Consider the following 24358-nt stretch of genomic DNA (forward strand, 5'->3'; position numbering starts at 1 on the left):
TGGAGGGTCAGGGTCACTGCATAATAATGCTCATAGGGTCAATTAATCAAGACGGCATAACCAGCGTAGTGGGGCAAGGCATGAGAATACACAAACAATAAGGAGTCACGGTGGGCAAGGACACCCGAGGCCAGGTCCACCCAAGCTGTGTGGAACCTGATCAAGACCCACTTGGAGCTCGGACTTCTGCAGGAGTTTTTGCTGTTCCTGTCACTGAAGTCAGGCCTCTCTCTGCCCTGGCTCTCTGCACCTGCTAAACGCTGCACGGGGGAGCTGCCATTCAGATCTGCTACTCCAACTCTGGGATCACCCAACTTGCCCAGCAGGAAACTGACTGTACCCATTCTACCTCTAGTGTGTGGCCAGGACGCTTCCTAGCTCCTCTCTGTCCTGGGAGACTACTTTCCCGATGGGTGAGACCCTCGCCACCCCACCTGCAACACCCCCCCCCCCAACTCCCCACCTCCTTTGTTGCTTTATTTCCCTCCTGAAACATCTGCCATCTCGTTAAGTGCGTTGCATCTACCCCAATGGAATGTGAGCCCCAAGAGGCGGAAGTGGGGATGGGAGGTGCACAATGGTTCTAACCCCAGTGCATAGTCCATGCAGACATAAAGCGGATCGATAAATATTTGCTAAATTTAATGTAGGGGGCGGGAGACCCAGCTTGTGAAGAACTCGCAGTGAGGTATAGATGGAGTCTAGGCACGGTCCACTTTCCCAGATTAGTCCGTTCCTTCCTACAGGTGGGCCTCCTCTTACTGAGTCCCGGGCGTCCTCCGGTGGTGGGGCTGGGGCAGGGGCTCCGGGCGGACCTCCCCTGCCTTGGGCGGGAGGCCGAGTGGGGAGCGAGCCCAGCGGGGGAGGAGCCCCAGAGCCGAGCGTGGAGCACAGGCGGGCGCGGGCAGGAGCGCGGAGCCCGAGCTGCAGGCGCGCGGAGCCCGAGCGGCCAGCGCGGAGGGCGGCGGCGCCTGGAGCTCAGCAGGGTCGTGAGGAGGCCGGGTTGCTGCCCAGGGGGATGCGGAGTGCCCACAGTGTCGGCCGGTACCTGCCGGCGGGGAGCCGGTAAGCGCGGGAGCCCGGGGCAGCCGGGCATCGCAGCCTCGGCGGGGCTGAGCCTGGCCCGGCGGGTCCCAGCAGAGCAGATCCTGATCACCCGGCGTCCCGCCTCTGTGCGCCTCTCGGACGTGAGGGATGCTCACGGACAGACGGTCCCAAAGGACCATCGGGACCCGAAGAGAGCATGCCGGGTCGCTGTCTGGAGCGAGGGTGGACCGAGGGAGGCCCCGAAGGTGGCTGCGGGACCCCGGGAGCACGTCCTCAGTGTCTGGTGCTCTAAGGAGATCACATGGGGTGGGAGTTGCACCCCAGGCCCTATCTGAGACATTCCCCCAGGTGGCCCCTGGAGGTAGCTGAGGGAAGCCGGGAGCCCTCTACTGGCCAGGTCTCGGGGTGACGCGGGTTTGGGAGGGGACTTAAGGGAGCGTCCAGTTTGGAGCTGGGGTTTGGGAAGGGCCTTGACTTGCTCGTGACCTTGGGCAGGTCACTGCTTCTCTCCAAGCCTCAGTATGCACATCTATCAAATGGAGAGGATGCTTCTCTTTCACTGCGGACTGGTGGGAATGGGTGAGAGGCCGTGGATGCTTTTTTATCCACAGTAAAGTTCTCTGCAGATCCTAGCTGCTCCGGTAACATGAGAACTGCGAAGCTCTAGGACATTCGCTTTATGGCAGATGGGAGGAATGGGGAAGAAATCTTGCCCAGAGTTACAGTACTTGGAGAATATGACTCAGACCCCTTGACTTGCTAGGTTTGGGGACGTTCAGGGATTAAGACCCTGATACTCTCAGGCTGGCTGCATTAGGAAACTAGCCCTGGCCACTTAGCTGTGCAATCGCTGGAAAGCCGGTGGACCTCTGAGAATTGGTTCCCTCCTATATGAAATGAGGATGACAATGTCCACACTGAAGGTTTGCTTTGCAAAATCAAATGGGATCATTGCCTAGTATAACATCTGACCCCAGCAGGAGCTCCGCCCTCCTTGCCCTGTTTTGTAGTATCAGGCTTGGATCTCTTTGGAATTGCTCCATGGCAGCAGCTCTCAACCTGTGGTTTGCGACCCACTAGGGTCACCTAAGACCATCAGAAAGCGCAGATATTTACATTACCGTTCATAACAGTGAAATTACAGTTGTGACGTAGCAATGAAAATAATTTTATGATTGGGATCAGCACAACATTAGGAACTGTATTAAAGGGTCACAGCATTAGGAAGGTTGAGAACCACTGCCTTACAGTGTTCTCTAGTGGAGTCTGTGCTTTCCTCTGGACCCCGGTGACACTGGCTAGAGTCTCAGCCCTCCCTCCAAGGGGCCTTTTATGACAGCAGCAAGCTGGTCATTTGGGAAGCTGGGTTGGTTGGCAGCTGGTGGGTTTTGTCCAAGAGACGGGGACTCCATGGGAAGCTGGAGTCCAGGCCAGCAGGTGTAAGTGGTAGGACCCTGGATGTCCCCTCTTCCTCATTTAATTACAAGGCCAGAAATACAAAGATGCCTCCTTGGATTTGCCAGCTGCCTGATGGAGGGTGGGGCTGCTGTGATCCCTTCTCTCCTGGGATGGAAAGCAGTTCATGGATAGCAGTTCTTTTGGGGAAGGGTGACATGAACACGAACAGAATCACAGATCCTCAGAGACTGGCATTCCCAGCCCCGAGAGGATGCCCTCGTTGCACAGACGGCTCCCATCAGGCCTACAGAGCCCAAGGTCAGCAAGCCACAGCATCCAGGAAGCCAAATTCACTTTAACTTCCTCTCTTTCCCAGCAGTTAACGCTGTTGGCCACACTTCCCCTCTGAAACAGGATTCTTTGGGGTCCTTCAACTTAACACTATTTTCCTTCTTCTTCTTCCTTTTTTTTCTTTTCAGGCTCCTCTTCCTATGCCCAGGCACTAGGTACTCTGATGGCCCAAGCCCTCCTGCCTGCTTATGGTAGACCCTCTCCCTGGGTGATCTCACCTTCCCTGGGGCTCTTGTTACCACCTCTCTGCACGTGACTCAGAGGTGGCTGTCTCCAGCCTAGAGCACTCTTGGGCTGGCAAACCATCCATTTATTGTCAGCCAGGCACTAGTCAGGCCCTGGGGATACAGTGATGAGCTAGACAGAGCTATGTGTTATGTGGGTATGGCGGGGGTGTGGAGTGGAGAGATGGCCAGTAAACAGATAAGCGGAAAGCATCAGCTAGAGTTATGCGCCCAAATGAGCGCAGGGGTGACCTGGCTGGGAGACGCTGTGTGTGGGGGTAGAAGTGGTGTTAGTGACTGGGGAGGGGCACAGATAGGAGGCTAGCTCAAAGAGAGGATGGGGTTCAGCGCAGATGGTGAGGGACTTGTAGATCATGGTGAGGGTTTGGATTTTATCCTGGATGGTCAGGGGCCATCAAGTATTATAGAGTGCAGAAGCCAGGAATGATGCACCAGACCTATATAATTCCAGCACCCAAGAGGCAGAGGTGGTTGGATCTTGAGTTTGAGGGCAGCCTGAGCTACATAATAAGACTCTGTCAAGAAAGAAAAAAGGAAAGCAGTGGTGGTGCACGCCTTTAATCCCTGTACTCAGGAGGCAGAGGCAGACAGATCTCTGAGTTTGAGGACAGCTTGGTCTACAGAATGAGTCCCAGGACAGCCTGTGCTACACAGAGAAACCCTGTCTCAAAAAAAAAAGAAAGAAAGAAAGAAAAAAAAGTAAAAAGGAAGACTGATATTTTTCTATTATTATTATTAGCATGTGGAGGGTGAGGACAGGAGTGGGGGGCAAACCCCTAACCAGCCCCAGCCCCAATACTGCTGATTTTTTTTTCTGGGTATGTCTAAGTTTTAGAAAAAGACTTTTTCTAGATTGGTTGCAAGTGGTCTAGGCACTGGAGTGGGGCAGGATTAGGTTTATCTTCAGGGAGCCTCTAGCTACAGGCAGGAGGAAGCACAAATAAACTTGGAGTCAGAAGAGGGATTAAAAGAGAGCTATTTGGAGGCTGGGGATGGAGCTCAGTTGGTAGAGTGCTTGCCTAGCATGCACAGGGCCCTGGGTTTGATCCCCAGTGGTGCAGAAAACAGGGCATGATGATGCACATCTGTAATCCCAGCACTCAGGAGGTCGAGGCAGCAGTTCGAGATCATTCCCGACTGCACAGTTAGTGGAAAGCCAGTCTGTGCTGCATGTGACTATGCAGAAAGTGTGGTATTTCATGCCATTTGACCAGGGAAGGGCTTCCTAGAGGAAGTGGCTTCTGCAGAGGAGATGTTGTGCCTCCAGAAAGACAGAGTAGCCCAACCTAAGACAAATGAATGTCCCCAATATATGGAGAGAGGAAACAGAGCCTGCCAGGATATGAGATACCTGGGCTGTTAAGACCAAGGCTCTCCACTGTGCCATTGATTCATGTGAGACTCAACTTCCTCCTTTCTTTGAGATAGCTGGTTAAATGCTGGGGGGAAATGTAGAAAGAATTCTTAGTTTGGGTGCTAGGCTGGGGCTCAGTTGCAGAATGCTTGCCTAGTGTGCATGAAACATTGAGTTCAATCCCCATCCAAAAAAAGATCAATAGGGGCTGAGAAGATAGCTCTGTAGGTAATGGCTATTACTGCCAAGCCAGTTGACCTGAGTTGGATCCCTGGGAACCCCTTGGTGGAAGGAGAAAAGTGACCCACAAGTTGATCAAAACAAACAATGAAAACCATTTAACTAAGAAGTTGGTCCTAGTGGTGCATACCTGTAAACCCATCACTCAGGAGGCAGAGGCACAAGGATGTCCAGTGTAAGGCCAATCTGGGCTATACAGTGAGACCCTGTCTTAAAAAAAACCAACTCCATGGTAGAGTGCTTATCTAGCATCCACAAGGCCCTGGGTTTGATCAGCAATATGAGGGCAGCCAAGTTATAGTCTAGGTGAGAGAACTTGATTGAGTTTAGAACTCCTATGGAGCTTTCAGATAGAATCACCAAAAGGCATTTGGATTATGAGAGATGAGGGAACAGGCCAAGGAGGGTAAAATTGTCTTATTCTTTCATCTATTCTTTGAGTAAATTTTTATTGATCACCTGTATCAACTTTAAAATGTTCAGCTATGAACAAAGCCAAGTCCCTGGTCTGTCTTGTGTGGAGAAGAGAGACACAGAAGTTCTGCATTGCAGCGAGGGATGGGCTGTGTGTTAGGACAGGCTGTGTGTTAGGGACGGGCTGTGTGTTAGGACAGGCTGTGTGTTAGGACGGGCTGTGTGTTAGGATGGGCTGTGTGTTAGAGACAGGGTCTGTGTTAGGGACAGGGTCTGTGTTAGAGACAGGGTCTGTGTTAGGACAGGCTCTGTGTTAGGGACAGGGTCTGTGTTAGGGACAGGGTCTGTGTTAGGACAGGCTCTGTGTTAGGATGGGCTCAGTGTTAGGACGGGCTCTGTGTTAGGGACAGGGTCTGTGTTAGGGACAGGGTCTGTGTTAGGATGGGCTGTGTGTTAGGATGGGCTGTGTGTTAGGATGGGCTGTGTGTTAGAGACAGGGTCTGTGTTAGGACAGGCTCTGTGTTAGGATGGGCTCAGTGTTAGGACGGGCTCTGTGTTAGGGACAGGGTCTGTGTTAGGGACAGGGTCTGTGTTAGGATGGGCTGTGTGTTAGGATGGGCTGTGTGTTAGAGACAGGGTCTGTGTTAGGACGGGCTCTGTGTTAGGGACAGGGTCTGTGTTAGGATGGGCTGTGTGTTAGGATGGGCTGTGTGTTAGGACGGGCTGTGTATTAGGATGGGCTGTGTGTTAGGGACGGGCTCTGTGTTAGGATGGGCTCTGTGTTAGGACGGGCTCTGTGTTAGGGACAGGGTCTGTGTTAGGAACCGGCTCTGTGTTAGAGACTGGCACAGAGGAAAGAGGAAATTTCATGAAGGGGAGATAGAGCAACCAGTCCTGGAGGTAGCTGGGGAAGGACAGTGGGCTCCACCACACATGCGTCATTCCCTTCCAGGATTCCAGTCTGCAGGGGACCCAGGAAGGCAGCAAGTGAGGACAGTTGGGGAGAGCAAATGTAACGCCTACAAAAGATACTTAGTACAACAGAGAGCAGTGAGTGATCAGCTCTACTCTGGAAAGCTCAGAAAGCATTCTTTGGAGGAGAGGGAGATGGCTCAGTGTGTGAGAAGGACGGATATACAAGCCTGAAGACCTGAGTTCAAGTTCCCAGCACCCATGTCAAAAAGCTGGGCATGATTGTGCACACCTGTAACCCCAGCATTTGGGGGAGCAGAGACAGGCAGATCCTGGGAGCTCACAGGTCAGCCAGCCCAACCTGAATGGTGACCTCTAAAGACCCTGTCTCAAGGAAGAGAGTCTCCTCATTTGGCTGGTACACACACATGTGCACATATAGATCGCACACTCATTACACAATACTATATATATATATTTGGTTTTTTGAGACAGGGTTTCTCTGTAGCTTTGAAGCCTGTCCTGGACCAGCCCTGTAGACCAGGCTGGCCTTGAATTTACAGAGATCCTCCTGCCTCTGCCACCCGAGTGCTGGGATTACAGGCATCACCGCCTGGCTTACAATAAATATTTTAAACAATAAAAAAGAAGGTATTCTAGGTAGTGGGAGTGACCTGTGAGGAAACTCAAAGAAGCAAAAGAATCATTGTCTTCACAAGTACAGGCCTCAGCTAAGAGGTGGGGCTTTGATGAGTCTATGTATATATACACGGTAGGGGGATGAGGGGAAGGGGCTGGCCCATGTGGTCTTTGCAAAGGTAAGTGGCAGGAAGTGAAAAGGACTTGGGGTGACTAAAGGCAAGTGTTCTCCAAGCTTCAGTCCTGTGCTTCAAAGCCACTCTCAGAGCGGGGGCTCAGAGGGACAGCAGGTTTCCTGTCCTTGTTGCTTTCCCGGGATCCTAGCATGCCTCCTGCCACCGTCATCCCATACACAGAAAGCGTTTTTTCCAGGGGTCACAGCAAGTCTCCTGAGACCAGTGCCAGATCTGTATCGTCCACACCCTCAGGAGTTATTGAATGGGAACGGGCTTGGCAAGGCCTAGTAACTTATCCAAGATCACAGAGCTAATCAAGGGAGCTGGGAAGCAAGCTGCCTGTCTGATTCCATGGGCTACCTCACTCGGAAGCTTGTGTTAGCCCCTAATGGCTGCTGCCCTATGCCTCCCAGCAGGGACAGCAGATGGCAGCTAGTGGGTTTGAGTCCTTTAAACACTGCAATTCCCTGTTTGGCTTCCAGGAAAAATATCCCTGCTGTTAGAATCTTGTTTACCCACGTTGGAGAAGGCAACTTCTCTTCAGCCCCAGAGAAGGGTAGACTCGCCCCATGAGCTCAAATGCTCTCTAGAGATCCAGATGTGCAGCATCTGGAGGTGAGGAGAGGAGGCAGGCTAAGCTCCAGACCAAGGGGTGCAGTTCAAAAGGCCTGTATGTCTGGCCTGTCTGTCTGCTGTTAGACTTGCCTCTGCTTGGGGGAGCGGGGCTGGCACTTGAAAACACCAGAAGCATTTGGCATGAGTCGGGGGGCAGGAGGCCCCTGAGTACTTCCACCTTGTCTCAGGTTCGCTCTGCAAGTGAGAGTCTGGGGGTTGGGAGACTCACTGTACCTGTGACTCACTATGTGACTCGCTGGAGTGTCTCACCCTTGCTGAGCCTGTCCCCTCATCAGCACTGCATGGGAGCTGGACTGGATGATTCCGAAAAGCCCGCTCCAACACCTAGGTCTTTTGCAAATCCCAGGGCTGGTGTAACTGTGTTGTGTCCACCCCCTCCAGCCCCACTCCTCCCTCCCCTGCACACCCTGCTCAGTGTGCACTGTGCAGCCTGGTCCCAGCAGTCTCACCTGCAGCAAGCCAGGCAGGCTCTCAGGCCCGCTCCAGGCACAGCCGAGTGTGAGACATGCCGAGGGCGCCACTTACTCTTTTCCTCCGGGCTGTGCCAAGTGCTGAACAAAGATGTTAACCATCTACCGAACAGGCCTGGTGGGAGAAGGCCCTGCCAGGAGAGCACACTGGACTAAAGCTCCTTCCCTCTCCTTCCCTTCCCACCTCTCCCCTCCCCTCCTCCCTTTCCCTTCCCTCTTCCCTCCTCTCTTCCTTCCCTTCTCTTCTCTTCCCTTCTTTTCTCTTCTCTTCTCTTCCCTTTTCCACTTTCTTCTTTTTCTTAGATAAAGGTCTTGCTATGCAGCCCAGGTTGGCTTCAAGCTGCCTCAGCCTCCCAAGTGCTGGAGTGAGAGGTGTGAGCCATTAGGCCTGGCTAAGGTCTTGCTTGTTTGCAGGCCTGTACTGGACAGCAGTTTGTGTGAAGAGAAAGGAGAACTGGACAGGCTTTCACACCTTTTAGGAGGGTGCCGCATGGAGCCAGGCAAACCCAAATCCCAGCCCTAGAATTCCATCCTAACTTGGAACAGAGTTTTGAACTACAGTTTCCTCCCCTGGGAAACAACAATAGGAAAAGATCGTGATAACTACAGTCGGTAGGGAAGCTTAAGGCAGTTCCTGACAAGCTCTCCTTGTGGCTGACCCCTACAAGGCCTCCTTGTCTGCCCCAAAACCCTGACCAGAACCGCAGTTCACAGAGGACAAAATCCCTAAGTGACCCCTAGGGGGTGATAGCACCCTGTTGACAATGACTGGGTCTGGGTCTGCACTGTCCAGCCCTTGGGGTGTGTGTGTGTGTGTGTGTGTGTGTGTGTGTGTGTGTGTGTGTGTAGACAGGGTCTCACTATGTTGCCTAGGCTAACCTTGAACTCTATTTTCCTGCCTCAGCTTCACAAGAGCTGGGATCCAGGTGTTCTTTTGACACTCAAGTCACTTGTCAGTGTCTACATTTCAAGTGCTCGGTGACCTCAGTACTCAGTCTTCTGGACTTACTCCGGCTGGATCTCTCAATCCCGCTTTGCAGTGACCTCAGTTCTGAGTCTTCTAGAGTTCCCCCGCTGGATCTCTTATTCCAGCTGTGCAGTGTGGCCCCAGTACTGAATCTTGTGGTGTTCCCCGAGCTGGGGCTCTCAACCCAGCTGTGCAGTGACCTCAGTACTGAGTCTTCTGGAGTTCCCCGCTGGGTCTCTCAATCCAGCTGTGCCATGCGTGGACTTGAGCTGCTCATCTTTCCACTCTGTGTCTTTATCTGTAAATGGTATACTGATCCTGCCTCAAGGGCAGTAGTAGAGGCAGATGGAGGGAATTTAAGACCTCGCTGCCCACTTTACCACACGCACAGGAATCCACCCAAACCACCAGTGACAAAAGCTCTTGCTGTGGCTTGTTCACAGTGGCCTCTGGCCTGTTGAGGTCTCATAACATCCCAGTGCAAAACCAAGAAGAGGAACGCTTGAACTTTGCCTCTCTAACTGGTTCAAAGGCCCTGAAAACAGGTCTCTCCTGTATGGGACATTTTATCGATCTTCAGCCATCAGTGATGACCATATCTCGATGTCACCCCAGCTGGACCACACTGTAGAAACACTTGAGGAATTTTAAAAATCACAGTGTCTGGGCTCTCCCCTGGGGGAGAAGGCTAGATAATTGTAGGTTTTGTTTGTTTGTTTTTTTGGTTTTTCAAGATACGGTTTCTTTGTGTAGCCCTGGCTGTCCTGGAATTTACTCTGTAAACCAGACTGGCCTCGAACTCAGAGATCTGCCTGTCTCTGCCCCCCACCCCCACACCTCCTAGTACTGAGAATAAAGGCATGCACCACCACCGGACCACCGCTGGCCCTTGAACTTTTTTTTTTTTTTTTTTTGAGACAGGGTTTCTCTGTGTAGCTTTTCGCCTTTCCTGGATCTCGATTTGTATCCCAGGCTGGCCTTGAACTCACAGAGATCCGCCTGCCTCTGCCTCCCGAGTGCTGGGATTAAAGGCGTGTGCTACCACTGCCCGGCTCCTTGAACTTTTTTGATTTCCCTGCCTCAGCCTCCTAAGTACCTGTGGTTATACAGGCCTGTGCTGTCAGACCCAGCCATTTCTGTGTCACAAAAGCTCCCTAGGTGCTTCTAATACTCCCCAGGGGAGTCTCTGATTTGGCCCAACACTCTTCTTGAAGTTGGAGGAGCTGCGAGCCAAAGAAGGAAGTGACTTAGGTTACACAGAGTTAGTGGCAGAGAGGAGCTAAAGCCCAGGAGCCCCACCTCTGCCGGGCCCCTCCTCTTCTGGTCACTGTCTTGACATAAACGTTTAAAAGTTAGTTTTTACTGTGTGTCTGTGTGGGTATGTGCACGTGAGTGCAGGAGCTCAAGGAGGTTCAGAGGCATTGGATGCCCTGGAGCTGGAGTTCTGGGCATCTGTGAGTCTTCTAACATGGACGCTGGGAACGCAACCGGGTCCTCTGCAAGGGCAGCAAAGGCTCTTAAGCCCCGAGCCAAGCCATCTCTTTGGGTGCTCCCCTTCTCCGCCAAGACAAACATTATTTGTCTCTTGTCAGAGTCATAAGTGGAATAAGACCAGCCCCCCCCCCCCCCCCCCCCCCCCACCCCGTGTTTAAGGAATTCGTGTGGATAGCGATGGTGCTGGGCCCTCAGGGGAGGGGTGCCTGGGCTGCCTAGGGCAGGCAAGTTAGGAAAGACATTACAAGTATGCCTGGTCCATAGGGTGGCTTGGAGTGAGACAACCAGAGGGCAGAAGTCACATTTTCCAAGCATAGGAGGACACAGGGTCAGAGCAGGAGGTAGCCCTGCTGCAAAAACAGGCAGCTATGCATGGCTGGAGTATGGAGATGACAGCAAACTGTCAGAACGTGTTAGAGGTGGAAGGGACTCTCCATGGCGAGTCTCTTAAACTAAGCAGTGAAAGTGCCCGGGGAGCCCCAGGCGGGTGTTAGGGGAGTGACATGGTCAGATGTTTAGTTGAAAAGAAGATTCTGGAGAGGCAGGTGATCTCTGTGAGTTCAAGGACAACCTGGTTTAGAGAGCTAGTCTCAAGACAGCTAGAGCTACATAGTGAGACCTTGTCTTAAAAAACTTTTTTCTAAGTTATGTGACTACATGTCCCCCTTCCCACCCCACTCATCTTTTCGTTGTGATGCAGGATGGTCTGATACCTAAATGCCTAAATGATGAGAAGGAAGCAGGTGAGTGACACAGGGTAAGGTTCCAGCCACATGAAGGACACCTGAGCACCAGGGTTAGGAGAAGCGAGCAGTCAGTCTGCAGGGGAAACAGCTCTGGGCGACTCACAGACAGGTAGTGAGCTCACACCTGTGCAGCATGGCTACGCCGGCCAAGGATGACTCCGCTCTGGGCCAGTCTGGACAGGACTGCGCAAGATCTTATCGTACCGCTCAGAGCGGGGCACAATTTACAACTCAGGAATTATTTCTTTCTGGGACTTCCCACGTCACGCTTTTCCACCAGAGTTGACTCTGGGTATTGAGGGCAGAGAAAGCAGCAGATAACTTGGGGGCCATGGTGGCTACAACCGAGGGAGCACTTGTTAGACACCTGACACTTTCCGCCCCATAGTCCATTCACACACAGCAGCTAGCTGTGTGGCACTGGGGCCTCTGTTGTCTTCATCTTCTACCTGAAGAAACAGCATAGGTGTTCAACTAATGAACCTGAGGTCTGCCCGCGACCTATATGCCCTGGTGCCCTGGGTGCTCTTTTGGCCACTTGGCATCTAACGGATAATCCCTAGTTTTGGGAGATGTAAAAGCAAATATACTCCAAACCCAAGCTATGGCCTGGCGAATTTTCACAGCTCCAGAACAAAGCATGTGTCGCTCCCCCCCACCCCCAGAGGCTCCCTCCCTTTTTAAGATTCACGTTCTAAACCCAACCAGGGTATCTCTCTCAACTACCATGGCAGTAGTGACTAGCTGAGGCAGGAGGATCAGCAGAGGTTAGCTCAAGACTAGCCTTGGCTCCATAGCAAGGCAATGTCTCAACACCAAACGAAAGTCATGCTGGATCCTGTCCTTACCAAGGGGATCATTTTGCAGGCTGGTGAACTTTATAAAGTCCCATTGCAGCGGGTATGTGGCTGCTTCTTGACCTAATGTGAGGTTCATCCATGTGGTTGTGAGTGTCTGGGGTCATTCTCTGATGTACTTACTGCACGCCGTAAGGCTATACCACAGTTACTTACCAATCACACCCGCTGCTGTCTGTTTAGGTAGATTCCTTCTAGGTTGTTATAAATAGTGAGTTCTTGGGAACGACTTTTGCATACATCGTACATCTTTTCGGTGGACATTCATGCATACTTTTTATTTTTCGGTGCTGGGGATCCACCCCAGGACCTCCTGTATACCAGGCAAGTGCTCTGCTTCTAAGCTTCAGCCCCAAGCCTCTGCTCATGTTTGTTGGGCAGATGGATGTGGAAAGTGCTGGGCCAGGGTTCTGCCTACTGGGGCTGGGGATGTAGTTCAGTTGGTAGAGAGCTTGCTTAGCCTGGGTTGGCCCAGGGGCACACAAACAGTGCACATGGCTACATAGTGAGTTTGAGGCCCTCCTGGGATACAAGACACTAAGAAAGAGAGAGAAGGGGGGGAGGAAAAAAAGAATAAAAGAATGTGTCTATCTTTCCCTTCTACATTTTCAAGGTTTTGTTTGTTTGTTTTTTGAGACAGGATCTCTCTACAGAGCCCTGGCTATCTTGGAATTCACTCTATACAGCAGGCTGACCCTCACAGAAATCTCCTTGCCTCTGCCTCACAGTAAGACATGCCCAAACATTTTCCAGATTTTTTTTGTTTTTTTAATGTGGAGCTGAGGATCGATCTCTACCACTGAGCTAAATCCCCAAGCCTTTTTTTTTTTTTTTTTTAAAGATTTATTTATTTATTGTGTATACAGCATGTATGACTGCAGGCCAGAAGAGGGCACCAGATCTTGTTACAGATGGTTGTGAGCCACCATGTGGTTGCTGGGAATTGAACTCAGGACCTCTGGAAGAGCAGCCAGTGCTCTTAACCTCTGAGCCATCTCTCCAGGCCCCCATTTTCCAGATTTTTTAAAGATTTTTTTTTTCCAAGACAGGGTTTCTCAGTGTTAACAGTCCTGGCTGTCCTGGAACTTGCTCTGTAGACCAGCCTGGCCTCGAACTCACTGAGATCCACCTGGCTCTGCCTCCCAAGTGCTGGGATTAAAGGCATGTGCCGCCACCACCCGGCAGATTTTTATTCTTTAATTGTGTGTGTGTGTGTGTGTGTGTGTGTGTGTGCCTGAGGAAGCCAGAGTTGTGAGCTGCCTGATGTGGGTGCTGGGTTCCAAGGTGGAGTCCTCTGAGAGAGCAGCAAGTGCTCTTAACTGTTGAGCCGTCCCTCCAGCCCCATTTTCCAGATTTTATCATTTAAGATATTGAACCTTGAAACTTATTTATTTGTACCTCAAGATACTGATTAATGTTTTAAATTATCACTTACACACACACACACACACACACAGAGAGAGAGAGAGAGAGAGAGAGAGAGAGAGAGAGAGAGAGAGAGAGAGAGATCCATAGTCATGGGAAGATTTTTCTGTCTAAAATGTATGTGAATACATTTAACCTTCTCTCCACCTCTAGGAAGCATGCGTGATGCCTTGATTTTCCGGTAGAGAACTCTGACTGTAGGAGGTCCCACACAGGACCAGTGGAATCAGATAACAGCATGGAAGCCTTTTGTAAAACGGAAAGTGCTCAGATTTGTGGAGACCTATTTCCCTGTCCAGGGTTCACTCATCCGTACCACAGAGAAAGCAGACATGAATTCCTCTGTGGGGGATTTATTCTGCTGCAACAAATCTTTGATCAGAAAGCCCTGGATTTTTTTTTCCCCTTGCCTCTAAAAGGTTGAGACTGGCTTCCGCAGATCCACGAGACTCACACATCCACTTTGTTTCTGGCAGGTTTTATGACTCAGTTAAAGACCCTTCTGAAAGGATCGCCCCAGAGCCTAGGGCAGGAGGCTTAGATTAAAGGCTGGTGGAGGACCCCTGCTGTGTGCCAGTCCCTCTGCCAAGGGTGTCCTGACTTTGCTCCAACCACAGGAGGATTCTGGGAGAAAAGTGGTGTTGCTCTAATTGACAGATGAGGAGGGGCCAGGAGGTAAAGGGGCTTGCTTCAGAAGAACTGAAAATCTGGCTTGTGTGACTTTTCAGGGCCTGCTGGGACTTAGCTGGGAGGAGATTGAGTTGGCCCAAGTGAAGGTTCCTGGTAGGAGGTCATTCATGGACATCCAAGGGTGGGGCTTCTTGCTTCTCTCCCCAGTTTTCTCTCTCTCTCTGTATCTCTCTCTGTCTCTGTCTCTGAGCTTCTTTCTCTTTGACTCTATTGTCTTTAGACCTTTTTCTTTGTTTACAAATACGTTATTTCCTACAAAGTAGTTTGTGTATATATGTATGTATATGTGTGTGTGTGTGTGTGTGTGTGTGTGTGTGTGTGTGTGTGTGTACATATATATGTGTGTGCAGATTAAAGAATAAAGAGTGCTCGGGTGCAGCTCAATTGGTAGAGTGCTCACCTACCTTACACAAAGCCCTGGCAACACAGTGAAATTCTGTCTCAACACACACACACACACACACACACACACACACACACACACACCACAAATAAAATGAAATGAAAAATAGGACACTATAGACTCTGTGTTGGGGTGTTCAGGTCTCCCCATTGAGGGTCAGTTCATTTGTTTCTGATGTTTGGTTTTACAGTTGGGACCACCAACATCATTCACATTCCTATTAGCTTGTGAACATAGAAGTTTGTCTGTCCATTGAGCAAGCATGTACAGAAATGGGATCACAGGTCCTTGGGCGGTCACCACACCATTCATGTCTGGAGACAATACGAACTCTGTGTCTACTGGGCACTTCCAACTTTGGCTTTATTCTTAGGTAATGACACTTCCTGTGGTCTCACTTTCTCACACACTGGCTTGATCAGATTAAAAATTGTTCCCTCAAGCCAAGCAGTGGAGGTGCACGCCTTTAATCCCAGCACTCGGAGGCAGAGGCAGGTGGATCTCTGAGTTCGAGAGCCATTTGGTCTACAGAGCAAGTTCCAGGACAGCCAAGGCTACACAGACAAACCCTGTCTCCAAAAAAAAAAAAAAAAAAAAAGTATTCTCTCACGTTCTCACGTCCTGGGTGAAAACATCTAATGGTCGTCCTTATTTGTATTTCTATTTTGTAATTTGAGCTGTGATGGAGAAAGGCATTTGTCTGTAGTCCATGCTCCCAACGATGAGAGGATGAAACAAGCCTCCCTCCTTGGTTTAGGAAGGAAAAAGGAAAAGCTAAAGGTTCTAGAATGACATCATTTCCTTGAAAAGTTCCAGTGCAAGCGCCTAACCGAGGCCATCTCCTTTCTCCCTGTCCCTCTTCCTAAGATGTCACTCAGGATTTGCCTGCCTACCAGCCCTTCGGCCTTCCCAGCCCATGCCTCTCCCTGAGGGAGTGGCTGGAATGTCTGAGTGTGTGGGGCAGGCACACCAGCCTGCTGTGGGACATGACAGTAGCATGTCCACCTTGCCTGTCTGCAGGAAAGACAATTCCTAAGGATCCAATCTGACTTCACATCGTCCATGTGAGCCATCAGAAGGGAAGGCAGCTGCAGGCTTGGAATGGAGCCCAGGGCAGGAGGAGGCAGGAGAACTATTTTGTCACTTATTACCCCCGGGGCCATACCTGTTGCCTTGAGGCTTTTCTTCCTGGATTTCGAAATTTGAAGGCAGGTAGAGATTTGGAGAGCTCTGGACTCAATCCTTCTACTTCCAGCTGGGTGACATCACCTCTCTGAACACCCATTGGCCAATTTGTAAGTTGGGGGATATTGCCCATTGGACAGGTTGGGTGACTCAGGCCCTGGTCTGGCTCAGTGCCTGTAACATAACAAGAACACTAATAATAATAATAATAGGAGTTGAGGATTTAGCTCAGTGGAAGAGTACTTACCTAGCAAGCACAAGGCCCTGGGTTCAGTCCTCAGCTCAAAAAAAAAAAAAAAAATAATAATAATAATAATAACAGGCTGGGTGTACCTTTAATCCAGCACCAGGAAGGCAGAGGCTGGCTCATCTCTGTGAGTTCAGATCAGCTCAGTCTATATTATGAATTCTAGGCCAGTCAGGGCTACATAGTGGACCCTGCCTCAAAATAATAATAATAATAATAATAATAATAATAATAATAATAATAATATCTTTCAAATTTGGGAATATGTTTTAGAGTTTAGAGTTTAGGGTTGTTTGTTGTGGGGGGGTATTTTTCCTTTCCTTCCTTCCTTCCTTTCTTGGAGACAGTGTCTCATATAACCTAGGTTGACCTCAAACTTGCGATATAACTGAGGCTGGACTTGAACACCTATCTTCCTGCTTTCACCTGTAGACTGCTAGGATTATAGTCATATATTATCATACCTGGCTGCTTTTTGTTATTTTTGTTATTTTGTTTTTTGAGACAGGGTCTCACTATGTAGCCCTGGCTGGCCTGGGACTCACTATGTCAGAACACACATAAAACCAGGTACAGTAGCTCCTACAGTGAGATGGGAGATGAGAAGAGGCAAGTTCTCCAAAGCTCGTGGGCAAGGTCATCTGCCTTATGCAAAAATGACTACCAAAAGAGAGATGCTGTTTCTAAAACCAAGTGGAAGTTGAGGACTGACCCCTGAAGTTGTCCTCAGACCCTCACACACACTGTGGCAGAGGTGTATCTGCATTCTCACACAGATGCGTATGTACATGGATACACATAACACACACACAACACACACACACACACACACACACACACACACACACTAAATTAATAAATGAATGAATAAGCAAACCAACTAACCCATAGGGCCAAACATCCAGTTTCCATTTATAAAGTTGAATTCTTTTTCTGGAAGTAAATTTCTATCATGAAAAATACTCAAGGATTTAAATTTTAGCAGTTAACTTTTTTTTAAGCAAACATTTAAACCATTTATTGCCATTAAGTTACAGATCTGTGTCTGCCCACTATGGAAAATACTGATACTTGTTACCACTGGAAATTATGTCTAGACATGCCAGCTGAGGGATATACTATAGCCATTAAAGGGAAAGTCAAGAATTTTGAGTATGTAAGTGCTTATAGTTATAAAACGTTGTTCCCTTAGATACTTATTATTCAAATCCCTATAGATAACATACACATACTACAGATTACTAAAGATAAATAATCATTCAAGATTATTTAATGAGTTGCATATTTTTAACTACTTGATGAAGACAAATACATTTTAGCATTGGTAAGGCAGCAGAGTTGGCCTAGGGACTCTCACCTATTCTATAATGTTGGCAAGGTTATTAAAGACAGCGTTCTGTGTTTGATGCTGATGTGATTTGTGGTTTGCAGCAGTGTCTGGGGTGCTGTCCCTTTCCTTCTTCCTTCCTTCCTTCCTTCCTTCCTTCCTTCCTTCCTTCCTTCCTCCCTCCCTCCCTCCCTCCCTCCCTCCCTCTTTCTTTCTTTCTTTCTTTCTTTCTTTCTTTCTTTCTTTCTTTCTTTCTTTCTTTCTTTCTTTCTTTCTTTCTTGGGTGCTGTCCCTTCCTTCCTTCCTTCCTTCCTTCCTTCCTTCCTTCCTTTTGGTTTTTTGAGACAGAGTTTCTTTGTGTAGAGCCAGCTGTCCTGGAACTTCCTCTCTTGACCAGGCTGGCTGTGAACTCACAGAGATCCACCTGCCTCTGCCTCCTGAGTGCTGGGACTAAAGGCGTGGGCCACCACTGCTCGGCAGGCGCTGCCCGGCTAGGCAGATGCCTGCTTACTCATTTCGTAGTTGATGAGGCACCCCTCTCCCCTGAATAAGCTGATCTACTTCATTTGTTACACAGCATGCAAACAGAAGCCAGATTCCAGGTCATACCTTGTAGGCAAATATCAAGAATGTCAAAGAATAGCAACAGAGGATTAAAGTCATCCACCCTCTGATAATCTCAGGAGACTTCTTCAGGACATTGATAACAGCAACGGGGAGACCCCAGTTGGCAATGGGCCCCAGAAGTTCATACTCATGAGGTAGTCCTGGGAGTCCTTGCTCCAGACATAGTCCAGTGCTTTGCACACCAGTGTTCCAGCCATGGCCATGTGGTTCTCCATAAAGCCACTATTCAGACAAATGATACCAGCTCCACCCCAGCTGTGATCCTCAGTGCTCTCACTTCATACCTGTTTCACGACACCCAGATGCCAGCAGTTAACGTCTCTACTTAATAAGAAACATTTTGTTGGGCCGGGCGGCAGTGGCACACGCCTTTAATCCCAGCACTCAGGAGGCAGAGCCAGGTGGATCTCTGTAAGTTTGAGGCCAGCCTGGGCTATAGAGTGAGTTCTAGAAAAGGTGCAAAAACTACACAGAGAAACCCTGTCTCGAAAAACCAAAAAACACCATCCCCTTCCTCCATCTCCCACAAAGGTCACTTGTGCGGACTCTAGGAAATTTGGAAAGTCAGATGAATGAAAGGAGGTCACCCTCCACCCTTAGACAGTGTGTGGTGACAACATGGTGTTCTCTCTGGCAGCCTTTCTTTCTCCCAGGCCCAGTTTGGTTTTGTTTAGCTTCCATTTGCTGCATAAATAGAGTGACGCTTTCTGATCCAGTTTACAGCACTGACTTCATGTGCTTGTGATACTTCCAACAGCTAGGACACTCCGTCCCCCCTGGGAATTGTGTGGGTGGGGCACACCGCCTCTGCCATGTTCTTGATCTGGAGAAAGTCAAGTTCACAGCACCAGGGAAGCATGGAGCAGTGTCTACATTTTCAGCTTTCAGAATCCTCTTTCTAGAATCTGATTCTACTTTTTTTTTCTTTCTCTTTCTTTCTCAAACCTCAGAGCTTCCGAACACGTCTCCATGTCTGTGAACCAGCAGTGACCCATTTGTTTTGCCTTCTCCTAGCTCATGCATTTTTTTGAGTCTTGGTAACGGGAATGTTTTGTCTGGTCAGACTCAAAGCCGTCAGCAGGATAGAACCAACAACGCTGAGGACCAATGACGTGTCGGGAGGATCCTGGGAAAATGGAGCTGTTGATGGCACACCTCTGAATCAGCTGCTACTTCTTGTCTCCAGTTTTCAAAGCTCTTAAAAGTTCTCTGGAAGTGACCAGAATCTTCCCTAAGTATGAACAAGGAAATGTAGAAGTTTTCAGTAAATACGTCTCGGTCTTGAAAAGAACTAGAATGCCAAAGACAAGAACCCCAGCACTCTGCCCATCCTCCTGTGAGACCCTGGTAATTCTCTAACAAATCCATCATGTGTCTGCTGGGCTGGAGCATCTGCTGGGAAAAGTTCCAGAACCCCAAGATGCCTTGAGGTTTGTCTGCTTCCAGAAGCAGCTAGTGGTGGCCTTGGTGTTCTTTCCTGGGCATGTCCTGAGAGCTTTTTTCTGTGCTCTGTTCTGATGTATGGCCTCCACAATTGTGCAGCCGAAGGATGACCTTGCTCTTTGGGTGGGACAATAGTGAAGGAGGGAGCCGTGTGAGTAGAAGTCTGTGGGAAGAGAGCAACACTGAGCATGTCTTTGCCCAATCAGTCCATAGAAGGCCCTCCCCAGGAGGTCTCCAACAGATCCCTGAATGCTACAGGGGATTGGAACCCACAGGTCTTGCAGGCGCTCAAAATTTCCCTTGTGGTGATCCTTTCCCTCATCACACTGGCCACTGTCCTCTCCAATGCCTTTGTACTTACCACCATCTTGCTCACCAAGAAGCTCCACACCCCGGCCAATTATCTCATTGGCTCCTTGGCCACCACCGACCTCCTGGTTTCTATCTTGGTCATGCCCATCAGCATAGCCTATACTACCACCCGCACCTGGAACTTTGGCCAAATCCTGTGTGACATCTGGGTGTCATCTGACATCACATGCTGCACGGCCTCCATCCTACATCTCTGTGTCATTGCTCTGGACAGGTACTGGGCCATCACCGATGCCCTGGAGTACAGCAAACGCCGGACAGCAGGCCACGCAGCAGCCATGATTGCGGCAGTCTGGGCCATCTCCATCTGTATCTCCATCCCACCCCTCTTCTGGAGGCAGGCCACAGCTCATGAGGAGATGTCCGACTGTCTGGTGAATACATCTCAGATCTCTTACACCATCTACTCCACCTGTGGGGCCTTCTACATCCCATCCATCTTGCTCATTATCCTGTATGGCCGCATATACGTGGCCGCCCGGAGTCGCATCCTGAACCCACCCTCCCTCTATGGGAAGCGCTTCACCACGGCACAGCTTATCACAGGCTCTGCGGGCTCTTCACTCTGTTCGCTCAACCCCAGCCTCCACGAGAGCCACTCACACACAGCCGGCTCCCCTCTCTTTTTCAACCAGGTGAAAATCAAGCTTGCTGATAGCATCCTCGAACGCAAGAGGATCTCTGCAGCTCGAGAAAGGAAAGCCACTAAGACCTTGGGCATCATCCTGGGGGCCTTTATCATCTGCTGGCTGCCTTTCTTTGTGGTGTCTCTGGTCCTCCCCATCTGCAGGGACTCCTGCTGGATCCACCCGGCCCTCTTCGACTTCTTCACGTGGCTGGGTTATTTAAACTCCCTCATCAATCCCATCATCTACACTGTGTTCAATGAAGACTTTCGACAAGCATTTCAGAAAGTTGTCCACTTCCGGAAGGCCTCCTAGTCGGATTTGGGGGTGACTCTTGGTCATTGTTATATCCTGTAACCTGACTAAGGTTGCCTTTTTAAATTATTGTTGTTTCTCTAAGACTTGGATTGATGTGTACTATCTTGGGTCTTGGATTAATAATCAATAGACTCGTTCTATATTCAACTGCCAGCATCTTTCAGACTTTTGAGTCACCTAAAGCTAGGCCATTGTGTGAAAGGGGACGGGATTGAAAATGTCCCTTATCTAATATTCTCATGGTTCTCTGGATCGGAAGAACTCTAAGCTACAGGACTGAGGTGAGGAACTGTCTTATTCTCTAGCAGGCTCAGAGGGAAGGCCTTCTGGTCTACCTGGGATCTTATATGGGACCGTGGAGAGTGGGTATGATTAATGACTTGAATTAGAGAGAATTTGGGGTCAGAATGGAGGGGTCACCATCTTCTATAGCTTCTTGATTAGAAAATAACACCCAGTTGCTTCCACTGGGTCCTGGTTGTCCAAAAGGAAAGTGGTACTGGTGATGCAGAGTGATGTGGACAGAAATTCAGAAGGTGGCATCAGGGGAGAGGGATACTTGGGACCAGATCAACTACTCTGCATCCTTTATCCTTCCCTCTATCTCTAGCATATAATTTTCAGAAGTTCAAACCTACCATCATGCCACTCAAGAAGACTGACAAGTGTTGGACCCACCCACCAAGCTTTGATTGGGTCACCCCATTCTGCCCATTCTGATTTTTTTTTCTGAATCATTATTTATTATTTTTTTTTTACAACTCATTGTCATCAGAGTTCCTAAGATGTGAAGTCTTATCAAATAAAAAGCATGCCACATAGTGAGCAGTGATGATTTTACAGAATTATTTATTTACCTATTGCTTTCTGTATGTGTGTGCATGTGACATATGTGTAAAGGTGTGGCATGCCACAGTGCGTGTGTGGAGGTCACAGGACCACCTCAGGTGCCGGTCCTGGCTTTACACCTTATTTGAAGCTGGGTGTCTCTTGTTTCTACCTCTGCCTTGCATATTCCTGGTTCACAACCTTCAGGGAGATTCTTCTGTCCCCACCTCCTGACTGATCGCAGGAGTGTTAGGATTGCAGACATGCACCACTGCATCTGGTTTTTACGTGTGTTCCAGGGATGGAACTTGAGTTGGCATACTTGGACCGCAAATACTCTGAGCCATCTCCCCAGCCTTTCAAGAGTAGTAAAATACTTGCGTGTTTCTTCTTTTCCCCTTCTGCCCAGATGTCTAGACTTTCGATTTAACTCGATTTACAACATCCACTGAGCACCCACCTCACGCCAGGCCTGTGCCCAATTTCTTAGCATTTGTTATAACAATTTGTTGAGTCTTGTGACTGTGGATGCCAGTATAATGTGACAGTTAAAAATGGAGAAACTGGGCCTGGCAAGATGGTTCAATGGGTAAAGATACTTACCACCAAGCCTGATGACTTGAGTTTGGTACCCAGAATCCGCATGGTAGAGAGAACCGTCTCCCATAAGCTGTCCTCTGATTTCAGCTCATGCCCACATGCAAGCTCACACGCACACATCATATATTTACAAAAGATAATTTTCAAATATGTTAGGAAAAAGAAAAACACCCACAAGACCGGGGCTGAGGTCTCAGAACACAGCTCTATGACGGAGTACTTGCATGTTTGAGTTCTTGGGTTTGGATCCCAGCACTAAACAAAAACAAACAACAACAAAATGAGAGAAACTGAGAACCAATGCTTCAGTTCAAACCCAAGTGCTGCAGTTCCTAGCTGTGCACATGTTTCCAAAGCCTTCTTCATCTCTCTTTTCTTGAGTGTAAAATGGAGACGATAATAACTATGCCATAAATTAACATAGCCCTTTACACGAAAGGGCCTATCATTTCAAAGATCCAGGAACTGACCTACTCAAGCAAGGCAGCAATAAAATAATACTAATAAATAATAATAATAATAATAATAAAATAGCCCTTCTAAACTACCCTCATGTGCTCTGTCCCTTTTCTCATTTTCTCTTCCTCCTCATCTTGCACAGGCAAAAAAGAAATGTACCTTTGGTTAGGAGAAGGCTTCCTTAAGAGACAGCATCACAAGAACTGAGCCCTGATGGGAGGACCAGGGACAGGAGCTGCCACGGGGTCTCTGGGGAGAAGGTGCAGAGCAGAGGAAGGCAGGGTGCACAGTCCCGGTTGAGACAGCCAGAGCAGGGCTTCTGGAGTGTTCCATGAGGCCTCAGCCACAGGGAGGGGAGTGAGAGCCAGAATACGGGATGCCAGGAGAGGAAGGAGGAGGCTGGGAGGGAGAGGAGGGACCCAGCAGACCCAGCAGGGAAGTTTGTGCTGAATGTGTCACAGTGCAGTTCCTGGACCTCCTACTCAGAATCACTCCCGAGCTTACTGATCCTGGATCCCTGGTCTCAGATACACTTAATCAGAGCCTCTGACATCAGGACCAGGCATTGATTTTGAGACAAGGGTCCACTGTGTTGTTCAGGTTGACTTTGAACCTGAGGTTGGCTCAAGAGCTGCTCCTGCTTCAGCCTCCGAGTAGCTCAACTACAGGTGCAAACCACCACACCCAGGTTCCTAGGTTATTGACAAAGTCTGCTTTCTAAGTAAACCCTGCTTCCTGCACTGGGAGATAGATTCCTATGTCTCCACACCTCGAGAATGATGCAGTTAGTGTCTTGAGGCTGTGAAGCCTTTCTCCGAGGCAGGGACACTCAGCGTGCTCACGGCTCCTCTTAGCCTAGTAGGCTCTATCCTTCCTTCCTTCCTTCCTTCCTTCCTTCCTTCCTTCCTTCCTTCCTTCCTTCCTTCCTCCCTCCCTCCCTCCCTCCCTCCCTTCCTCCCTCTCTCCCTCCCTCCCTCCCTCCCTTCCTTTTGTGTTTGTGGTGTATGCATGTGTATAAATGCGTGTGTGAGTGCATATGCCCATGAACACACATGCAAAGGTCACAGAAGGACATCCGGCATCTTCCTCTAGTATTCTCCATCTTATCCCTTTAATACAGGGTCTCTTACTGAACCTCAATACTTTGGCTAGGCTGGCTGGCCAGTAACTGGCTTATCTCAGCCCCTCAATGTGTGGCCGTGTCTGGGTTTTGTGTGGGTGCTGAGGATTTGAACTTGGGTTGTTTTTTTAAAATAATTTATTTTCAGTTTATGTGCATTGGTGTCTTGCCTGTAGGCATGTCTGTATGAGGGCATTAGATCCCCTGGAACGGGAATTGAACTTGGGTTTTTATGCTTGCACAGTGAGCACTTTTTCCCCTGAGCCATCTCCCCAACTCCCCTTCCCAGCCTCGAACCCAGAGACCCGCCTGCCTCTGCCTCCTGAGTGCTGGGATTAAAGGTGTGCGCCGCCACTGCCCGGCTTGTTATATTTCTTACTATTGCTGGATTGTGTGGCTATACCACATTTTATTCATCGGTTGAGGGTGCTTGAATTACTTCCACTTTTTAACTACTGCAAATGAGGTGGTGAATATCCAAGTCCAAGTTTTGGTGCGGACATAGGTTTCAAGTCTTGGGAGTGGTCTAGACCAGTCGGATGACAGCTGTGTTTGGCCTCCTGCAGAATGGCCACACTGTTTTCCAGAGTGGCCACACCGGTTTCCCTGCCCAGTGGCAGTACATATGGGTTCCAGTCTGTCCACATCCTGTGTCTCCTGTTATTGTCTCTCTTTTTTTTATTGGCGCCATTCTAGTGGGTGTGACATGGTGTTTCCTTGCAAAGCTTTGTAAAGGGGCCAA

General features: G+C 49.3%; 1 protein-coding gene and 1 pseudogene across 2 annotated transcripts; one reads left to right on the forward strand and one right to left on the reverse strand.

Annotated features, from left to right (window-relative positions):
* The first annotated feature begins 719 nt into the window (after nucleotides 1-719).
* Htr1d (5-hydroxytryptamine receptor 1D) lies at nucleotides 720-21430 on the forward strand. 2 transcript variants are annotated; one of them, XM_036179204.1, is made up of 2 exons: nucleotides 720-746; nucleotides 18914-21430. In XM_036179204.1, the coding sequence occupies exon 2, from the start codon at nucleotides 19482-19484 to the stop codon at nucleotides 20604-20606; it is 1125 nt and encodes a 374-aa protein (XP_036035097.1). In that variant the 5' UTR covers nucleotides 720-746; nucleotides 18914-19481; the 3' UTR covers nucleotides 20607-21430. The 2 variants fall into 2 exon arrangements, with proteins under 2 accessions (XP_036035097.1, XP_036035096.1); XM_036179203.1 differs by lacking the exon at nucleotides 720-746 and adding an exon at nucleotides 987-1065 and having other exon boundaries at nucleotides 18801-21430.
* Nucleotides 17715-18047, reverse strand: LOC118578340 (annotated as a pseudogene).
* Nucleotides 21431-24358: the final 2928 nt, after the last annotated feature.

This window comes from Onychomys torridus, chromosome 2 (genome assembly GCF_903995425.1).
Source record: "Onychomys torridus chromosome 2, mOncTor1.1, whole genome shotgun sequence".
Classification (NCBI taxonomy): domain Eukaryota; kingdom Metazoa; phylum Chordata; class Mammalia; order Rodentia; family Cricetidae; genus Onychomys; species Onychomys torridus.